The 16734-nt window shown below is 62.1% G+C and overlaps 2 protein-coding genes across 3 annotated transcripts; both read left to right on the forward strand.

Annotated features, from left to right (window-relative positions):
• The first annotated feature begins 163 nt into the window (after nt 1-163).
• NCAPH (non-SMC condensin I complex subunit H) lies at nt 164-7593 on the forward strand. 2 transcript variants are annotated; one of them, XM_059870742.1, is made up of 17 exons: nt 164-394; nt 896-986; nt 1581-1670; nt 2150-2288; nt 2706-2824; nt 2924-3113; nt 3337-3428; nt 3939-4123; nt 4229-4386; nt 4525-4631; nt 4799-4921; nt 5122-5229; nt 5593-5751; nt 6104-6202; nt 6418-6536; nt 6779-6854; nt 7181-7593. In XM_059870742.1, the coding sequence occupies exons 1-17, from the start codon at nt 183-185 to the stop codon at nt 7238-7240; spliced, it is 2127 nt and encodes a 708-aa protein (XP_059726725.1). In that variant the 5' UTR covers nt 164-182; the 3' UTR covers nt 7241-7593. The 2 variants fall into 2 exon arrangements, with proteins under 2 accessions (XP_059726725.1, XP_059726726.1); XM_059870743.1 differs by having other exon boundaries at nt 4528-4631.
• A 2930-nt stretch (nt 7594-10523) lies between these two features.
• On the forward strand, nt 10524-16720 carry ARID5A (AT-rich interaction domain 5A). The gene is made up of 7 exons (XM_059870744.1): nt 10524-10982; nt 12532-12630; nt 14371-14563; nt 14672-14724; nt 14832-14929; nt 15040-15175; nt 15305-16720. Exons 2-7 carry the CDS (start codon nt 12568-12570, stop codon nt 16556-16558), a joined length of 1797 nt encoding a protein of 598 aa, XP_059726727.1. The 5' UTR covers nt 10524-10982; nt 12532-12567; the 3' UTR covers nt 16559-16720.
• The last annotated feature ends 14 nt before the right edge of the window (nt 16721-16734 follow it).

The following is a 16734-nucleotide window of genomic DNA, read 5'->3' on the forward strand; positions in this document are numbered from 1 at the left end:
TCACCCTCACGACCGTTACTGAGCCCGCGCCGCCGTTCAAACCCGCCTCGGGGGGCGGGCACTCCGCGCGCTGATTGGCTGTCGGGCGGGCACCCGCGCGCTGATTGGCTGTCGGGCGGGCACCCGCGCGCTGATTGACCGAGAGGCAGAGCTGGCCCTCCGCGCCGCGCGGAGCCGCTGCCATGGCTGCTTGCAGCCCCAGAGCTGCTGCTGCTGCTGCCGCCCCCGCCGCCTTCCTCTCCCCGACCCCGCGGCCTCTCGGCAGCACCGGCAGCACCAGCACCCCCGTGTTCGCTGACTGCCCCGACAACGACGATGAGCGGGAGAGGCGCCAGCGCCGCCGCTCCAGAGCTGTGGAGTCGTCGCTGGAGAAGCTCGGCTCCCCACCGCCCAGGTAGGGGCGGTGCGTGATGGCCGGGCTGAGGGGAGAGCCCGGACACCGACCCGCCGGGCCGGGGCTGAGGGGGGAAACGTGGGCACCGAGCCCGCCAGGCCGGGGCTGAGGGGAGAGCCCGGACACCGACCCGCCGGGCCGGGGCTGAGGGGAGAGCCCGGACACCGAGCCCGCCGGGCCGGGGCTGAGGGGAGAGCCCAGACACCGAGCCCGCCGGGCCGGGGCTGAGGGGAGAGCCCGGACACCGAGCCCGCCGGGCCGGGGCTGAGGGGAGAGCCCGGACACCGACCCGCCGGGCCGGGGCTGAGGGGAGCTCCGGCACCGAGCCCGCCGGGCCGGGGCTGAGGGGAGAGCCCGGACACCCAGCCCGCCGGGCCGGGGCTGAGGGGAGAGCCCGGACACCCAGCCCGCCGGGCCGGGGCTGAGGGGAGAGCCCGGACACCCAGCCCGCCGGGCCGGGGCTGAGGGGAGCTCCGGCACCGACCCCGCTGTGTCCCGCAGGACCGAGAACTGGCTGCCGCCGCTGCCACGATGGACCAACGCGCAGATGTCGGAGCACTACACCACCTGCATCAGGCTCTCCGCCGAGAATGTGAGTCGGGGCGGCCGCGTTTGGGCCCTGCGGGGTTTAAAACCCCTCAGCAGCGGGGTTTGAGACGCGCGGGGCTTTGGCAGGTCAAGGGACCATAAAGGGATGTCTGGTCCCAGCTGGGCCATGGGTTGTCACTTGTGAGCCAGGGTCGGGGCAGGAACAGGCGAGGGGCAGGATTGTAGAAAGGCAAAGAAGACTTTATTCAGAAGAACCGTGCCGTTTGTATAGAGTGGTGCAATAGATTCTGTTCTATTGGCTAACTAACAGCAACATCTTTCTCACGCACTGCCCTTGAGAGGAACAGAAAAACAAGGTAGAAAAACAGTGCCTGCAAATTGTTTATAGTCAACGGTTATCACATCTTTCCAGCTCCCTAAAATTTCTCACAAGCCCCTGTGAGAAACGCTTGCTGTGTCTCTCTCCCTGTCCCATGGCATCCACAATGGGTTCTGTCCGCAGCGTTCTGGAATATCTCTGGGCAATCCCAGGAAAAAGTTCCTGTGGGACTTTTTCCTGTCTGTTCCTCTGGTCCCATGGCTGGACCCCGTGGGTGTTCCTGGCCAGGGGAAAGGTCCCAGCTGTGCTTTCTTGCAGAAAATCACCACCAAGAACGCCTTTGAGCTGCACCTGATTGATTACATGGCCGACTTCCTGAATCAGGACTCGGAGCACGTCAACTTCCAGGTCAGAGGGGTCCCTGCTGCTGCTGCTGCTTCGTTTCTGTTGGATTGTGTCCTTCTCTGACCCAGAGATGGGGCAGCTGAGAGGTGTTTCAAAAACTTGTACTCCATTTTCAGCCTCACGTGAAGGGTGAGACAATACAGATGTTATAATTCACGCTATCACAATCAGAAGCCAACTATTTCCTAATTACATTATAATATTATATTATACATTAACCAAAAAATCTCCAATTAACAAACCAAAACCACTGCACAAAATTGGCATTTCTAAACAATTCCTAAAGGATTTTTAGCTGCAATCCCAAAAAAAAAAAAAAACACAAACTATGGGGAGAACACCCTTTGGGGAGTCCATAGCTTTCACTAAACCCTTTCCCTGTTATTTTATTCATTTATTCTGATTTTCCTGGGGGTGCAGAGCCCTGGGGGTCACTCTGGGATGCGATTCCCTGTCCAGCTGGGAATTCCCTGTCCCTGCAGTTGGCAGCCAGCAGCCTGGAGGCCAGCGCCAAGATCTACGCCATGCGTGTGGATTCCGTGCACGCCGACACCTTCAGGGTCCTGGACGTCCTGGGCAAGAAGCCACCCCCTGCCCGGGACTCAGACAAGCCCGAGGAAGGTGGGAATTCCCTCTTTTCCTCCCCAAAATCCCCAGGGATTCCCTCATTACCTACCAGGAACAGGGGGAGCCTCGGCGCTCTTTGGGAGTTCCGAAGAGGTTTGGGATTAATTGGATTAATTGGGTTTTCCGAGGGTTGGGAGATCCCAGATGGGTTCTCCTGGAATGCTGGAGCAGGCAGGGGTGGGAGGAGGAGCTGGATCTGTCGCTCAGTGATTTCAGATTGCACTTTGGGGCCAAACAGGGGCAGTTTTTTGCCAAACAGAATCCATAAAAAGCCAGTGGAACATTGCTCATGCCCACAGATCCTGAGCAATTTCAGTGCCTGCTGTAGTTTGTACAAATTCCAGGTTTTTCTCCTTCCTTTGGGGTATCCCAGCCTTTCTGAGGTGGAATTTGTCCCTTTTCCCATGCCAGACTCCAGCCCAGTCCCTGAGGCTGCCAGGAAGGCTCAGCCAAAGAATAAGCAAAGGTTCAAAACCATCGAGGAGAACCTGAGCAACATCAACGTGCCTGAGGGCAGCCACAGGCCTGAGGTGGGCCTGTCCTGCTCCTCATCCTGCCTGCCCCTCTGTCCTGCTTTTCCATTCCTGATTCCCATTCCCCAATATCCATCTCCATTCCCTGATTCCCAGGTGGATCCCATGTTCCAGCGATCACTCGCCACCTTCAACGAGTGCAACGTTGCCGGCGCTTTCATGACGGGGCTGCGCGCCCTGGACTTCCGGAGCCGCCTCCTTTTCCCCTCTGAGCTTGTCCCTCTGCCCTCTGAGGAGAGCCCGCCCCTTCCCAGCACCCGCCCTGTCACTGTGCCAGGTCTAAAAGGTGAATCCCAGCCTTTCCCAGCCTTTTCCCTGCTTTTCCTGCCCTTTTCCCATGTGTTTGTTCCCTGCTCAGATCCTGCTCAGGCTGCTGGAAAACTGGGGATTTGGGAGGTTGGAGGTCCTGAGCCAGATTAGGGGTTCCAGAGCCAGGTGGGGAATTCCTGATCCAGGTGGGAGATCCTGCTGGGATCCCAGGAATTCACCTGTATCCCACCTCTCCACAGACCTGCTGAGCCGGTGCGTGGAAAAACGCCCGATCTGCTCCTCCCTGGCTGGATTCCGGTTCACCAAGTGGGACGAGGAGTCCCACGACAAGGTGGGTGGGAATCTCTGATCCAAGTGTGTGGTATTCACGTGCCCTCTGAACAGACAGAAACTGTGAGACAAGCAGAGAAGGAAAACACAATCCTTATCTCGCTGGCTGTGCCTGTGCTGTGCTGAAGTCGAATGCAATATGGAGATTGTTGACCCAGAGTGAGGATGGTTTGTTCCCTTTGCCTGTCAAGGCCAAGAAGTGTCAGGGGAGGCTGTCGGGACAGAGATCAGTGCAGCTCTGTGCAGTTGTGAGCAAGAGTGAGAGCATGGCAGATTCAGTTTAGATAAAATGTATATGGTGTAATATAATAAAGTAATTCATCAGCCTTCTGATGATGGAGTCAGGTGCATCATCCTCTCCCTCGCCAATGTAGGAGTCATCGTTGATTTACAATACAGGTGGGAATTCCTGAGCCAGATTAGGGGTTCCTGAGCCACATTCCCGATCCAGGTGGGGAATTCCCACTCCAGGCGGGATCCCCAGCCCAGGTTGGGAACTCGTGTGTTGCAGTCAGTGTCGGAGCTGCTGGAGAAGTTCCAGAAGAGCAAGCATGCCTTCGATCCCAACCTGGATCATGACAGCGAGGAGGCCGAGGGCTGGGCCCCCTCCCAGCCCGAATTCCTGCCTGAATCCCCGGCCGGGGACGGGAGCCAAGAATTCCAGCCCCATGGAGACTCCCTGGGCCACAGCAAGAGGTGGGGCTGGGATCCAGGAATGGGGGCTGGGCTGGAATTCCAGGGAGGAATTCCTTGGGAATTCTGAGCAGCTGCCATTCCTTTTCCTTTTTTTTTTTTTCCCAGGAGCACTGGAGCCACTGGAGCTCTCCCGGGAGAGGGGGACATCAGAGCGATGAGCCAGCACGTGTCCCTGAATCCCGGGGAATATTCCTACTTCAGCCCCCGCGTGCTCTCCATGTGGGCCGGCCCCGAGCACTGGCGCTTCCAGCCCCGTCAGCCCCGTGAGTGCCTAGGGCAGGGAGTCCTGGAATTCTGGGCTGGGAGGGGCTGGAATCCTGGAATTCCAGACTGGGAAGGGCTCAATCCTGGAATTCTGAGCTTTTCCTTTTCCCTTTCCCTTTTTCCCTGCTCTCCCGCAGCAGCCCCAGGCCTGGAGAAGGATTCCCGGCAGAAGATTCCCAAGAAGCCTTTCGAGCTGAATTTCCAGGAGAAGATTGACTTCCAGGCCTATTTCCAGGAGACCAAGGTGACCACAGAGCCCTTTTCCCACAGCAGCCTGGAATTCCCAGGATTTGGGCAGCTCCAGCTGTGTGTCCAACCCTGCCCCTTCCCAGACAAAACACTCCCTGTTTTTCCATGGAAAACTGGTGGAGCTTCCCGTTTTTCCATGGAGCTGTCCAATCTCATTCCCAGGCATCCACAACTTTGGCCAAATCCACCCTGAAAAGCCAGAACGGCCGGAGAACCACGCTCCCTGCAGACTTCAATTACGACCCCCAGAACCTGAGGCAGCTCTTCCTAAAACCCCATGTCAAGGTGAGAATTCCCAAAAGAATTCCAGGGAACCATCCCAGGGAATCATTCCCAGCACAAACCTCTCCTCACCAAACCCTGGGAATGTTCTGGGCATTCCCCAGGGCTGCTCTCACCACAAACACTCCTGGAAGGGCAAAAAGGGGGATGAAGGGCCAAGGCTCAGCCTTTTCCCAGGAATATTTTGGAATGTTTTCCCCCAGATCGACCCGAGCTCGGATCCAGTGGGAGCCTTGGACAGCGAGGATGGAATTGAGGGTTACGACTACAACAACCCCAACGACACCCTCAACTTCTGCCCTGCCCCGCCGGTACAGCCTGGGACTGGGGAGTTCCTGCTGGGATAAAATCCATGGCCAGAGAATTCCTGAGGGGAGGAATCAGAGCTGCAGGGCCCTCCTGGTGCCCAGCCTGGCCTGGATATTCCCAGGGGTGGGAAAACTTTGGGATTTCTGGTCCCTGCAGCTGCCTTGGCTTCAGCCTTGGCCCAGTTCCGTAGGGATGAGCCCAAATTCCACAGAGTAAACCCCAATCCCGTGGGGATAAACCCAATTCCATGGAATAAACTAAATCCCATGTGGAAGCCAGGCAGGAATTCCCACCCTCTGGAGCAGCTCCTGCTGCCTCTGGCTCCTCCCAGGTGACTCTGGTGTCCCCCCCATGTCCCCTGGCAGGTCCCTGACAGCGATGACGATCCCGATCCCGCGGAATTGCCGGACCAGGCGGGGCTGTTGCCGCTCCCGGCTCATCCCGAGGCTCCGGAGCCCTCCGGGATCAGCGGCGGGAACGGCCCAGAGTGCGGGGAGCTGGAGCTGATTGCTGAGCCCCGCAAGGTCACTGGGAGCACTGGGAACGGGGACTGGGATACTGGCACTGGGAATGGCTGCAAGCACTGGGAAAGACGGGAGGGACTGGGAGCACTGGGCTGGAGATTCCGCCCTGGGACTGGGAATTCCTCCCTAGGCTGGGCTGGAGCAAAAACCTCTCAGCACCTCCAGGGTTAAAAATCCCAGGACACCCTCCTGATTCCAGGGATTGCCAGGACTGGCATTCCCAGAGGAACAATTCCCAGACTAAACATTGGGATTGGCAGCGAGGCCGCACTCACTGCTATTCCCACGGAAAATCGGGAATGACGATCGTTGTGGCTGTGATCCCGAGGATGATCCCGGATTTCCCCCTCAGATCCCTAAGATCCCCATCCAGTACGCCAGGAGAGCCAATAGGATGGACATGAGGAGACTGAAGACGACCATGTGGGAGCTGCTGACGGAGCAGGGAGAGGTTGGGAAGGGAAATTCCTGCTGGGAATTCTGCAGGGGTTCCTTCCCAGTTCCTGGGATCAACCCCCAATCCCATGGGATCAGCCCCAATTCTATGGGATAAACCCCAATCCCATGGGATCAGCCCCAAGTTTCCCACTGGCCAGGACAGGCTGGGGTTCCCAGGGGTTTTCCTTGGAATTTGGGGGCTCTGCATTCCTGGATTTTCCCGAGCAGGGGGAAGAGGCCGAGCCGGGGGAAGAGGCCGAGGAGCAGGGAGCCGCCGGGGGAGGGACGGAGCTGAAGGTGGCTGGAGAGAAAACCCTGAGTGGCGTCTTCAGGGATCTGCAGCACAGGTCAGGAATGGGAAGAATGGGAATGGGAGAATCCCAAATGGGAATGGGAAAATCCCTCCAGGTGTTGGGATGGGAATGGGAGCTGGACAGGGAAAATCCCGAATGGGAATGGGAGAATCCCTCTGGATGTTGGGATGGGACTGGGAGTGGGACACCCTGAGGGTGTTCCCAGTCCCTGCTCCTGGGCGTTCCTGGCTGCTCTGGCATTCCCAGGCTCTGATCCCGATCCCGCTTTTCCACAGGCTCCCTCCTACCATGGCTGCCGACCTGTCGGTGCCCTTGGCCTTCCTGTCCCTCCTGCACCTGGCCAACGAGAAGGTGAGAGCAGGGAGCCATTCCCACCAGTCCCAGTTTTTCCAGGGAATGGGAACATCCCCAGCTCCTGCAGGGTTTGTCCCTTGGAGCTGTCTCCAAGGTCACAGTGTGCCCAATCCCCACCGGGATTCCTTCCACATCCAGGAATTCTTTGGAATTCCTGCAGGGATGGAGACTCCAACCCCCTCCGGGGGCCCCTTCCCATGAGGAAATTCCTGCTCTGTCCCCATTCCCTGGAAAAGCCCCCAAGCAGGGCAGAAGGGGCTGGGATTGTTCCCAAGCCTCATCCCAGGGGATTTAATTCCAAAGCTTTTCCTTCCCCTTCCCAGAATCTGAGTCTGGAGAGCACCGAGGACCTGTCGGATATCCTGGTGAGATCGGAGGACTGACCCTGGAGCCACTCCAGATCCAGCAGGGAATGCTCAGAAATCCCAAATCCCTGGGGAGGCTGGGATTCAGGGATGTCCTGACTGGACAGATCTAGCCAGGGTCCATCAATTTTTCCCTGGGATTGGGAATTCCTGCACTTCACTGTGAACCCAAGCTGCTCTGTGTCCCACTGTCAAAAAATTTCCTTTCTGTATCCCAAAGTTTCCTGTCTGTCCTAAAATTCTGTCTCCCAAAATTCCCTCCCTGTGTCCTTCCCAGTCTGTAATTCCCAGTTTTTGGACTGACTGTTACTCCTGGCCTCCATTCCCTTTTGTTACTGTTTTCAAGAATAATAAATTTTGCACACTTTGGAGAGGGGCCTGGAAGGAATAACCCTGGACTGGGGTGGGGCAGCAAATGGCAACAAATCCCAAAAAAAAGGGAAAGCAGGAATCAGAGCCTGGAGCAGCAGTCGGGAACGAGATCCAGGAACCGAATTGTGGGGTGGGATCGATTCTGGGATCTCTTCCTGCTGAGACCCCTGGAATTCTGCTCCTGCTTTTCCTGGGGGTGGAGCTCCCTCGGGAACACCCCGAGCCGCAGTTCCCGACCCGCCGGGCTCTGCCCGCGCCGCTCCCTCGCTCCTCCCGGGATTTCTCCGCTCCGGGAATGCCGAGCCGCTCCCGGGGCTCCGCGGGGAGTCCTGGACGGGTGTGCGGCCCTTCCCTCGCTCCTCCCGGGGATGGGAATTCCAGAGGCTGCTGCTGCTCCGGGCATTGGTGCTCCCGTGCGGGAACTCAGCCCATCCCTCCTGATGCCCAGAGCTACCGAGAGAACCCTTGGGGGGCTCGGGAGTCTTGGAATGTTGCCAGGAGCACCTGGTGCCTTGATTTTGATCCATCTCGGGATGTGCCACCTGCGTATGAGGAGATGAAACCTGTGAGAATCACTCAGGTGTGAATGGTGAAGGGAAGACAGAATTATAGGGTGAAGCACAGATTATTATTTTTTTCTCTCCTCCTCCTCTGACGCCGTGTCCACGCCCCCTGCGCATGCGCACAACCCCCGCCCCGCCTGTGCCTGCATCCGCTGTGCGACACGCACAGACCGCCGCGGCTCCACTTCCGGGTCTTGCGTCATCACCGCGCGTCGCCTACGTCTGCCTACGGGTGCCGCTTGGAGCCCTGCAGCGGCTCCGAGCTTGCTGCCCGCGCCTGACGTGGCCGCTGTGATCTGAGAGCCCTTCCCGGAGGTCCCGCGGGTCTCTGGCACCGCGCCACCCGAGGCCGCCGTTCCCGCTGCTTCGCTCGCAAACCCCGCGCCGAAACTCGCGTCCCCCACCGCCTCCGTGCTCCCCCCGCCGCCGCGAGAAAGCAATTCCTCCTCCCTCTCTGGTCCCCCTTCGACCCCCCTTTCCGACTTCGCCGCTTTTCCCATTCCTTTTCCCTCTGGTTTTTGCGAACTGAGAGGGATCGCCCCTACAGGGTGTCCTGACTCCTCAGGCTCGCTGGGCGAAAACCTTAATTCATCTGGGATAAGAACCGTATTTGCGTCCGAGTCGGACCCCGAACTCCCCGCAGTTTCTGGGGTTTTGGAGGTCCCTTGGACTTTCGGGATGGTGGGACTGGAGGCAGTGAAACTCCTCCTCGCTCCCCTTGATCAGGAGCTGTCTCCCCTGGGCCGATTGGGACCAGAGCCAATCTCTGCTCCGAGCTTTGCTCTCCTCCCCCCGCCCCTGTGGGATTCGCAACTAATGATCTCCTGGCCATCCTCGGAGATTTTGCCGAGATAGCCTCTAACATGGTCCTTGCTGGAGACAGCAATTTCAAGGCCGTCTCGTCGTCTTTTGTGGCTCAAAGATAAATGTGTCTATTAGCTTCCTGCCAGAAACCCACTTCAGATAACACACGGGTCTCCGAATGTGGATAATGAAATCTCACCCACAACAATAAATCCTTGAGCGCTCTCTTAGAAATCCCCTTTGTGTTTGCCTCTGCCACGCTTTGTAAAGCTGACAGAACCTCTATTTGTTCCTGGGACTATGTGTTCCCCATGTTCTTAATTTTTGACCTTCTCACCGAATTCGTGTCGTCAGAGCAGCCCGAAGGCTCCCGGTCTCTGTCCAGCAGGAGATGGGGTCTGAGGCGCCTTTCCCATCCCGGTCCGAGCTGTTCTGGTACGACTCTCCTTCGGCAGAAGTGGAGCGCGATGTTCTCGGTGGCTGCCACTCTCTCCGGATCCCTCTGGCTGCTTTCCCAAGGAGTTCTCTGTGCTCTCCTGGGAACCCGTCCAGCCCCGGGAGCTGCCCGCTTGGGCACTGCCCTCGCAGCCCACCTTCGAGTCCAGCCAGGGAATGCCAGGTATGGGCTTCTGCTGTCCGTCTCTGCTCCCACACACGCCCAGGATGGTTCTTTGCACGCTGGGCCTCAAAGGAGGAGTTTGGACTCTGGCTTTTTGGTTCTTCAGAATTGTTTATTATTTCTTTTCTACAAAGTTCCTTCTCTGCCTGACCTGGATCCGACCAGCAGGGCAGCCAAAGGCACTCTGACCGCCCACGAGGGGGTCACATCTTTTTATAGTAAAAACTACGTACCTCATATTTACCTTTCATTCCCAATACCTATCACCCTTATTACCAAGTGCACCTTCACCACAGACCAATCCACAAGTGCCAACATCACCACAGAAGATGGATGGCAAGAAGAAGAAAGAAGAGCCTTGTGACATGCCCTGATTCCTCCATCTTGTCTCCATAACCCCCCTGTACCAAAACCCCAAAATCTGTGCTTCACCCTATAATTCTGTCTTCCCTCCACCATTCACACCTGAGTGATTCTCACAGGTTTCATCTCCTCATACGCAGGTGGCACATCCCTAGATGGATCAAAATCAAGGCACCAGGTGCTTCTGGCAACATTCCAGGACTCCCGAGCCCCCCAAGGGTTCTCTCAATAGCTCTGGACATCAGGAGGGATGGGCTGAGTTCCCACACCGGAGCAAGGGGAAACTGAGGCAGGGCTCCCCCTTCCTGCTCTGGACATCCCAGCCCAGACAAAAACCGGGAATAAAACCCCGACTGGGGTTTTTTGCTGGTTTATTTCACCCATTCTCGCTAAATCCCGCATTTATCGCGGGGAGGGTGGGGAAGGGGGGGTCGGTGGCATCCGCGGCTCCTTCGCTCCCTTCCCACCCCGGGAGGGGCGACAGGAGCCCGGTGCCCCTCCCGACTTTCCCCCGCTGCTGCTTTCTCGGGTTTTTGGCCCAAAATGAGTCACCGGGGGATTTTTTTTTTCTTTTTCTCTCATTTTTCGGGACTCTCTCACAAGTCGAAGCGGAGGGGGGGATTCTCGGGGCGCTGAGCCTCGACTGTCCCCGCCGTGTGAGCGGCTCCGGTGCCGCGGGACGGGGATTGGCAATCCCGGGACAAGGGACAGTGTCCCCAGAATGCTGGGGACCCCCGGGAAGGGAGCGGGACCGCCACCCCGGAGCATCCCGCCGTGTCCCCGCCCTCGGGGCGGCTCCACCGCGGGGAGCGGCGCTTTGGGGCCGGGAAAGTCCGGCCCAGTCATTCGGGGCGCGGGGGGAGAAGCCCCAAAAGCGCGTCCGTTCCGGTAAGGAAAGAGTCAATGGCTGCGGCTCGCCCCGCTCCGGCTCGCACACGCCACTTCCCCGAGCGGGGCTGACTCATCCCGGGCTCCGTCCCGCTCCGCGACACCCGCGCTCCGCTCCGGCCACCCCGGAGCGCTGCCCGAGCCTCCGCCGGTGAGTCCGGGGGTCCCGGGGGTCGGGAGGGTCCCGGGGCCCGCCCCGAGCCGCGCGTCCCCCGCGCCCGCCGCGTCCCGAGCGGGACCAGCCGGGAACCTCGAAATGCCGAACGCACCGGGAGCCCCGCGGGGGTCCCGGAGCTGCGGCCGCCCCCGGGGGTCCCCGGCCCCTCCGCAGCCCCCGGGGATGTCGGGGGGGGTGTTTGGCCAAAGCTGCGGCGCGGGATGGGGAAGGGAGGATGACTTCAGCCCATTACTCAGCCGCCGTCACTGCCTGGCAGCGCTCCCGCGCTATTCCGGGCCGTGACGCTCCAGCCCCGCCAGTTTGGGCCTAAACCGGCGGGGTTTGGGTGATTCGGGGAGGAGGAGCGGCCCCGGGGGCTGAGGAGCGGGGCGGGATTCAGGGTGAGTTCGGAAAGCGCCCGGAATTAGTTTGGTGATAATGATTGTTGTTACCTCATTAAGGGTGCAATTGGAGCCGGTGCCGCCCCCAGCCCGGTACCGGCGGGTTGGGGGTTGCGGGGGTCTTTGGCACCGGCGGGGCTCGTTTAGCCCCGAACCGGCCGCGTTTTACCCCAAAAGCCGCGGCGGTTTCCTGCGCTCCGAGCGCCGCCGGGAAGGGAGGAAATCGCGTCAGCGGTGCCGGGAACCGAACCGGGGCGGCGGGGGCGGGACAGGGGGGGAACACCGGTACCTGCACACACAGGTGTGGGACACCTGGACCTGATAAACACTTCAGTGTGTGTGTGGGGGGGACACCTGCACCTGCACACACAGGTGTGTGTGGGACACTTATACCTGTGTGTGTGTGACACCTGTCCCTGCACACACAGGTGTATGCGACACCTGTGTGTGTAGCACCTGTACCTGCTGCACACCTGTACCTGCACACACACACCTGCCCACCTGCACCTGGCGCCTCTGTGCCCGTGTAAACACACCTGGGCACCCGCGCGTGCCCCGCACGGGCGCACAGACCCCTCCCCGCACGCACCTGTGCTCAGGTGCGCTCACCCACAGCCACGCGCGCGCTGCCACTTCAGGACTACAACTCCCGGCGTGCCCCTCGCGGGGGGCGGGGACAGACAGCGCAGCTGCCCAATAGGAGAAGGGGCGTGTTAGCTCCAGCCAATGGGCAGCGAAAGGGGGTGGCGGCCCCGCACACCGGGCGCGCCCCTCGGTCACGTGGCGCGGGCGCGGCCGGTGAGCGCGAGCGGGACCGGGGCCACCGGAGGGACTCGGGCGGGACCGGGGGGCGTGGGGAGCACCTGGGGACCCCCTCGGGACCCCCTCTGCCCGTCTCGCTCTTTCCCCAGGTTGGCATCGACGCTTTTCGCCGTTTTCCCGGGGTTGTTCCTCAAAAACATGGGGGGGATTTGGGGGCGGCGAGCCCGGACCGGGGGGCGCAGGGGGGAGGCACGGACGGAGCAGCCTCGGGCCGGTTCCGGTGCCCGACGGGCAACCCCAAATCCCCCCGACTGCCCCGTCATTTTAGGGGAGCAGCAGCAATTCGGGGTCTCACCCTCCCCTCTTTTTTTCCCTCCCAGGTCCCGTCCCGATCCCACAGGCAGCGATTTCCCCCAATGGAGAAGAACCAAGAGCCGCAAGAAGACCCCCGGGACCCCCCCAGCCCCGCCCAGCCCGCCGTGAGTGCACCCCGGGGGTTTTGGGGGGGTGCTGAACCCCCCAAAATTCGGGGGAGAGAGGGAGGAGCGCGGGCAGCGCTTTGGCCGGCAGTGGAAGTGAGGATGAGGCAAAATATGAAATTCCCAGCTTTGGGTGGGGGGCGAGGGGGGCAATGAACCAAAAATGGCATTTTTGGGGGGAGAAGTGAGCGGTCCCAAAGGAATAGGATCGTTTTTGTAATTATTTTTTATCCTCGTGAGGAAAAAGGGGTTTGGATTTTGTGGCGCTCGAGCTTTTTCCTCCCCCCAGCAGCTTTTTATTTCACACACACAAAAAAAACCAAACCCCAAAAAGAAAAGAAAGAAAAGAAAGCTTTGAACTCTTTCAGCCGTTAAAATCCGGTGTCTGTCACAAGCCATTAAATGAATAGAAAGAACAAAAAAAAAAAAAAGAGAGAAAAAAAAAACCTGAAAAAAATAGAAAAGGACGGACTTGGGAGCCGAGCAGCTTCTTTGCCCAAAAATAGCAACAAGTTTTATAACTCCGGAAAATGTAGAACAAACAAACGAGGAACATTTTTAGCTGAGAAAGGCGGCGGCGGCGCGGGGGGGCCTGAATTTCGGAATTTCTGCCCGTCTGTTTTCCTGGAAGCCGTTCCTCGTGTTCTCACCCGCATCCAGCGCTCTGACCAACTTGGCCACCGGCCCGGGGCTGCCGGGGAACGGCCCCGGAGCTGCGGGGAACGGGTCCGGAGCTCCCCCGGGGAACGGGTCCGGAGCTCTCCCGGGGAACGGCCCCGGAGCTCCCCCGGGGAACGGCTCCGGAGCTCCCCCGGGGAACGGCTCCGGAGCTCCCCGGGGAACGGGTCCGGAGCTCTCCCGGGGAACGGGTCCGGAGCTCCCCCGGGGAACGGCCCCGGAGCTCTCCCGAGGAACGGCTCCGGAGCTCCCCGGGGAACGGCTCCGGAGCTCTCCCGGGGAACGGGTCCGGAGCTCTCCCGGGGAACGGGTCCGGAGCTCTCCCGGGGAACGGCCCCGGAGCTCTCCCGGGAACGGGTCCGGAGCTCTCCCGGGAACGGGTCCGGAGCTCTCCCGGGGAACGGCCCCGGAGCTCTCCCGGGGAACGGCCCCGGAGCTCCCCCGGGGAAGGGGTCCGGAGCTCCCCCGGGGAAGGGGTCCGGAGCTCCCCCGGGGAACGGCTCCGGAGCTCTCCCGGGGAACGGCCCCGGAGCTCTCCCGGGGAACGGCTCCGGAGCTCCCCCGGGGAACGGCTCCGGAGCTCCCCCGGGGAACGGCTCCGGAGCTCCCCCGGGGAACGGGTCCGGAGCTCTCCCGGGGAACGGGTCCGGAGCTCCCCCGGGGAACGGGTCCGGAGCTCTCCCGGGGAACGGCCCCGGAGCTCCCCCGGGGAAGGGGTCCGGAGCTCCCCCGGGGAACGGCTCCGGAGCTCCCCCGGGGAACGGCTCCGGAGCTCCCCCGGGGAACGGCTCCGGAGCTCCCCCGGGGAACGGCTCCGGAGCTCCCCCGGGGAACGGCTCCGGAGCTCCCCCGGGGAACGGCTCCGGAGCTCCCCCGGGGAACGGCTCCGGAGCTCCCCCGGGGAACGGCTCCGGAGCTCTCCCGGGGAACGGGTCCGGAGCTCCCCGGGGAACGGCTCCGGAGCTCTCCCGGGGAACGGCTCCGGAGCTCTCCCGGCTGCGGGGAACGCGGTGCGGGTGAAGGGGCCGCGGCTCCCCCAAAACTCAGCCCCGTGTCCCGCAGGACGCACCGGGGACCGGGGATGGCGCCGAGAGGGACAAGGCGGTGGGCGAAGGTGGGGATAAGGACAAGGAGGAGAAGGACGAGGAGGACAAGGAGAAGGAGGAAGAGGAGGCTTTCCTCGTCAGCCTCTACAAGTTCATGAAGGAGCGGCACACGCCCATCGAGAGGATCCCACACCTCGGCTTCAAGCAGAGTATGTCCCCCCCACTCGGGGACAGGGACGGGGACAGGGGGGGTGGCCGTGCTCAGGTCCCTCTCGTGTCCTCCTAACCCTCGGCATCTCCCCTTTATTTATTCCCAGTTAACCTCTGGAAGATCTACAAGGCCGTGGAAAAGCTGGGAGCCTACGAGCTGGTGAGTGGTGGCCGTGGAGCCGGGGTGTCCCCTGGGTACCAGGATGTCCCCGGGGTGTCGGGGCTCACTCTGTCCCTCTGTCCTTCTGTCCATCCCTCCCACCGCAGGTGACGGGCCGCCGGCTCTGGAAGAACGTCTACGACGAGCTCGGGGGCAGCCCCGGCAGCACCAGCGCCGCCACCTGCACCCGGCGCCACTATGAGAGGTGGGACCGAGCCGGGCCGGGCCGGGCCGGGCCGGGCCGGGGGGCTGTCCCGCCGCCTGCCTCAGTTTCCCCCGGCGCGGCGCTCACCGCGCTCCCCGCTCGCTCCGCAGGCTCGTCCTTCCCTACGTGCGGCACCTCAAGGGCGAGGAGGACAAACCGCTGCCCCCCAGCAAACCCCGCCGGCAGTACAAGGTCTCCAAGGACGACAAGAGCAAGAGGGCCCGGAAGGAGAAGGGCCGCGAGCAGGTGCGCGGCCCCTCCGGAGGCCGGGCGGGGCAGGGAGGGACGGGACCGGCCGGGGCATGAGAGCGGGCGGTGGGAGCCGAGACCGCAGCCCGGGATGCGGCACCCACAGCCCGACCCCTCCGCTCGCAGGTGGTTCCGGACAAGGCGCGGCCGGAGGCGGCTGCGGAGGACGCGGCGGAGCGGGGCCGGGGGACAGACGGACGCTCCAGCCCGGCCATCCCAGCCATGCCGGCCCCCAGCCCCTCGGCGAGGTGTCCCAGCCCCTGCAGGAGCCACAGCGAGACCTACAAGCGCCTCTTCTCCAGCTTCTACTCCAAAGGGAACCACCCCATCATGTCCCCGCTGGCCAAGAAGAAGCTGCTGGCGCAGGTGAGCAAGGCCGAGTCCTTGCACTGCCACAAGCGCCACTGCCCCGAGGGCCGCCGGGCACCGAGCGACAGCGTCCCCGAGCAGCCCGGGCCCCGCGGCCCTGGGCCGGCTGAGCAGAGGAGCCCGGAGCCTTGGGGAGCTCCGGACAGAGCTCCGAGCGTGGCGAGCGAGGCGGGCCCGGCCCGCAGCGCATCCCCGGCGGGCAGAGACAGCCAGGGCTGCCCGCAGGACGGCAGCGCGGCCCCCGCCGTCTTCACCGGCTACTTCCACGCCTACCGCAGCGAGGGCCCGCAGCCCGGCGGCTGTCCCCCGCTCTGGGGCTACTTCTCCAACCTGAAGGATTTTTTGGAGCCGCCCTCCGCTTTCCCAGCGCGGCCCGAGGAGCCCGAGCAGCCCCCGGCGGGGCGGCCGTGGGAGGGCCGGGCCGCCGCTGTCCAGGCCTGCTGGGTGCCCCCCGGGGCCACCTTCGGCCCCGCCGCGCCCCGGGCCGGCCACGGCCACCACGAGGAGGAGGAGGAAGATGATGATGATGATGATGTTGATGATGAGGACGAGGAGCCCTTCGGCCCCACTGCCAAGGGACGCGCCGTGTCCCCCTTGGCCAAGGAGGGCAGGGACAGGCGGAGCCGCTCGCCGGGCGGCCACCAAGTGCTGGCCAAGCCCAAGGCCGTGGTGGCCACTCCGGGTTTCACCGCGCCGCTGCCGCCGGACGCTTTCAAGGGAGCCGCGCTGCACTTCCCGGGCGGCTTCGGGAGCCCCCTGGAGCACCTGAGAACCCAGGGCGTGCCGGTGGCCCCGGCGCTCTCCGTGAGCCCCTTGGTGATCCCGGCCTTCCCCAGCCCTTTGGTGGTGGCCTCCGAGCTGTGCCGCCCGCTGGCCACCGGCGCCGGCCGCCTGCCCGCGTCCTACGGGAGCTCGGCGCGGCCCCGGCTGTACCCGGCGGCTCCGTGGCACGGGCAGCGCTCCTGCAGCTCCCCGCACGTCCCGGCCTTCCCGCACCACGCCCGGCCCTAGCGCTGCCGTGGCGGGGGACAGCGAGGGGACAATCCGGACTGGGCCGTTTTGATTGCCCATCTCAGAGCTGTTCGTATTTGGCGGTGGCTCCGCTGGGGGCGCCCCACGGTTCTCTCTATTTTCTATATATCCACACACAAATCTATAAAAAAGGGAGCAAAAGCGGTGCTGGAGGT

This window comes from Haemorhous mexicanus, chromosome 30, assembly GCF_027477595.1.
Source record: "Haemorhous mexicanus isolate bHaeMex1 chromosome 30, bHaeMex1.pri, whole genome shotgun sequence".
NCBI lineage: Eukaryota > Metazoa > Chordata > Aves > Passeriformes > Fringillidae > Haemorhous > Haemorhous mexicanus.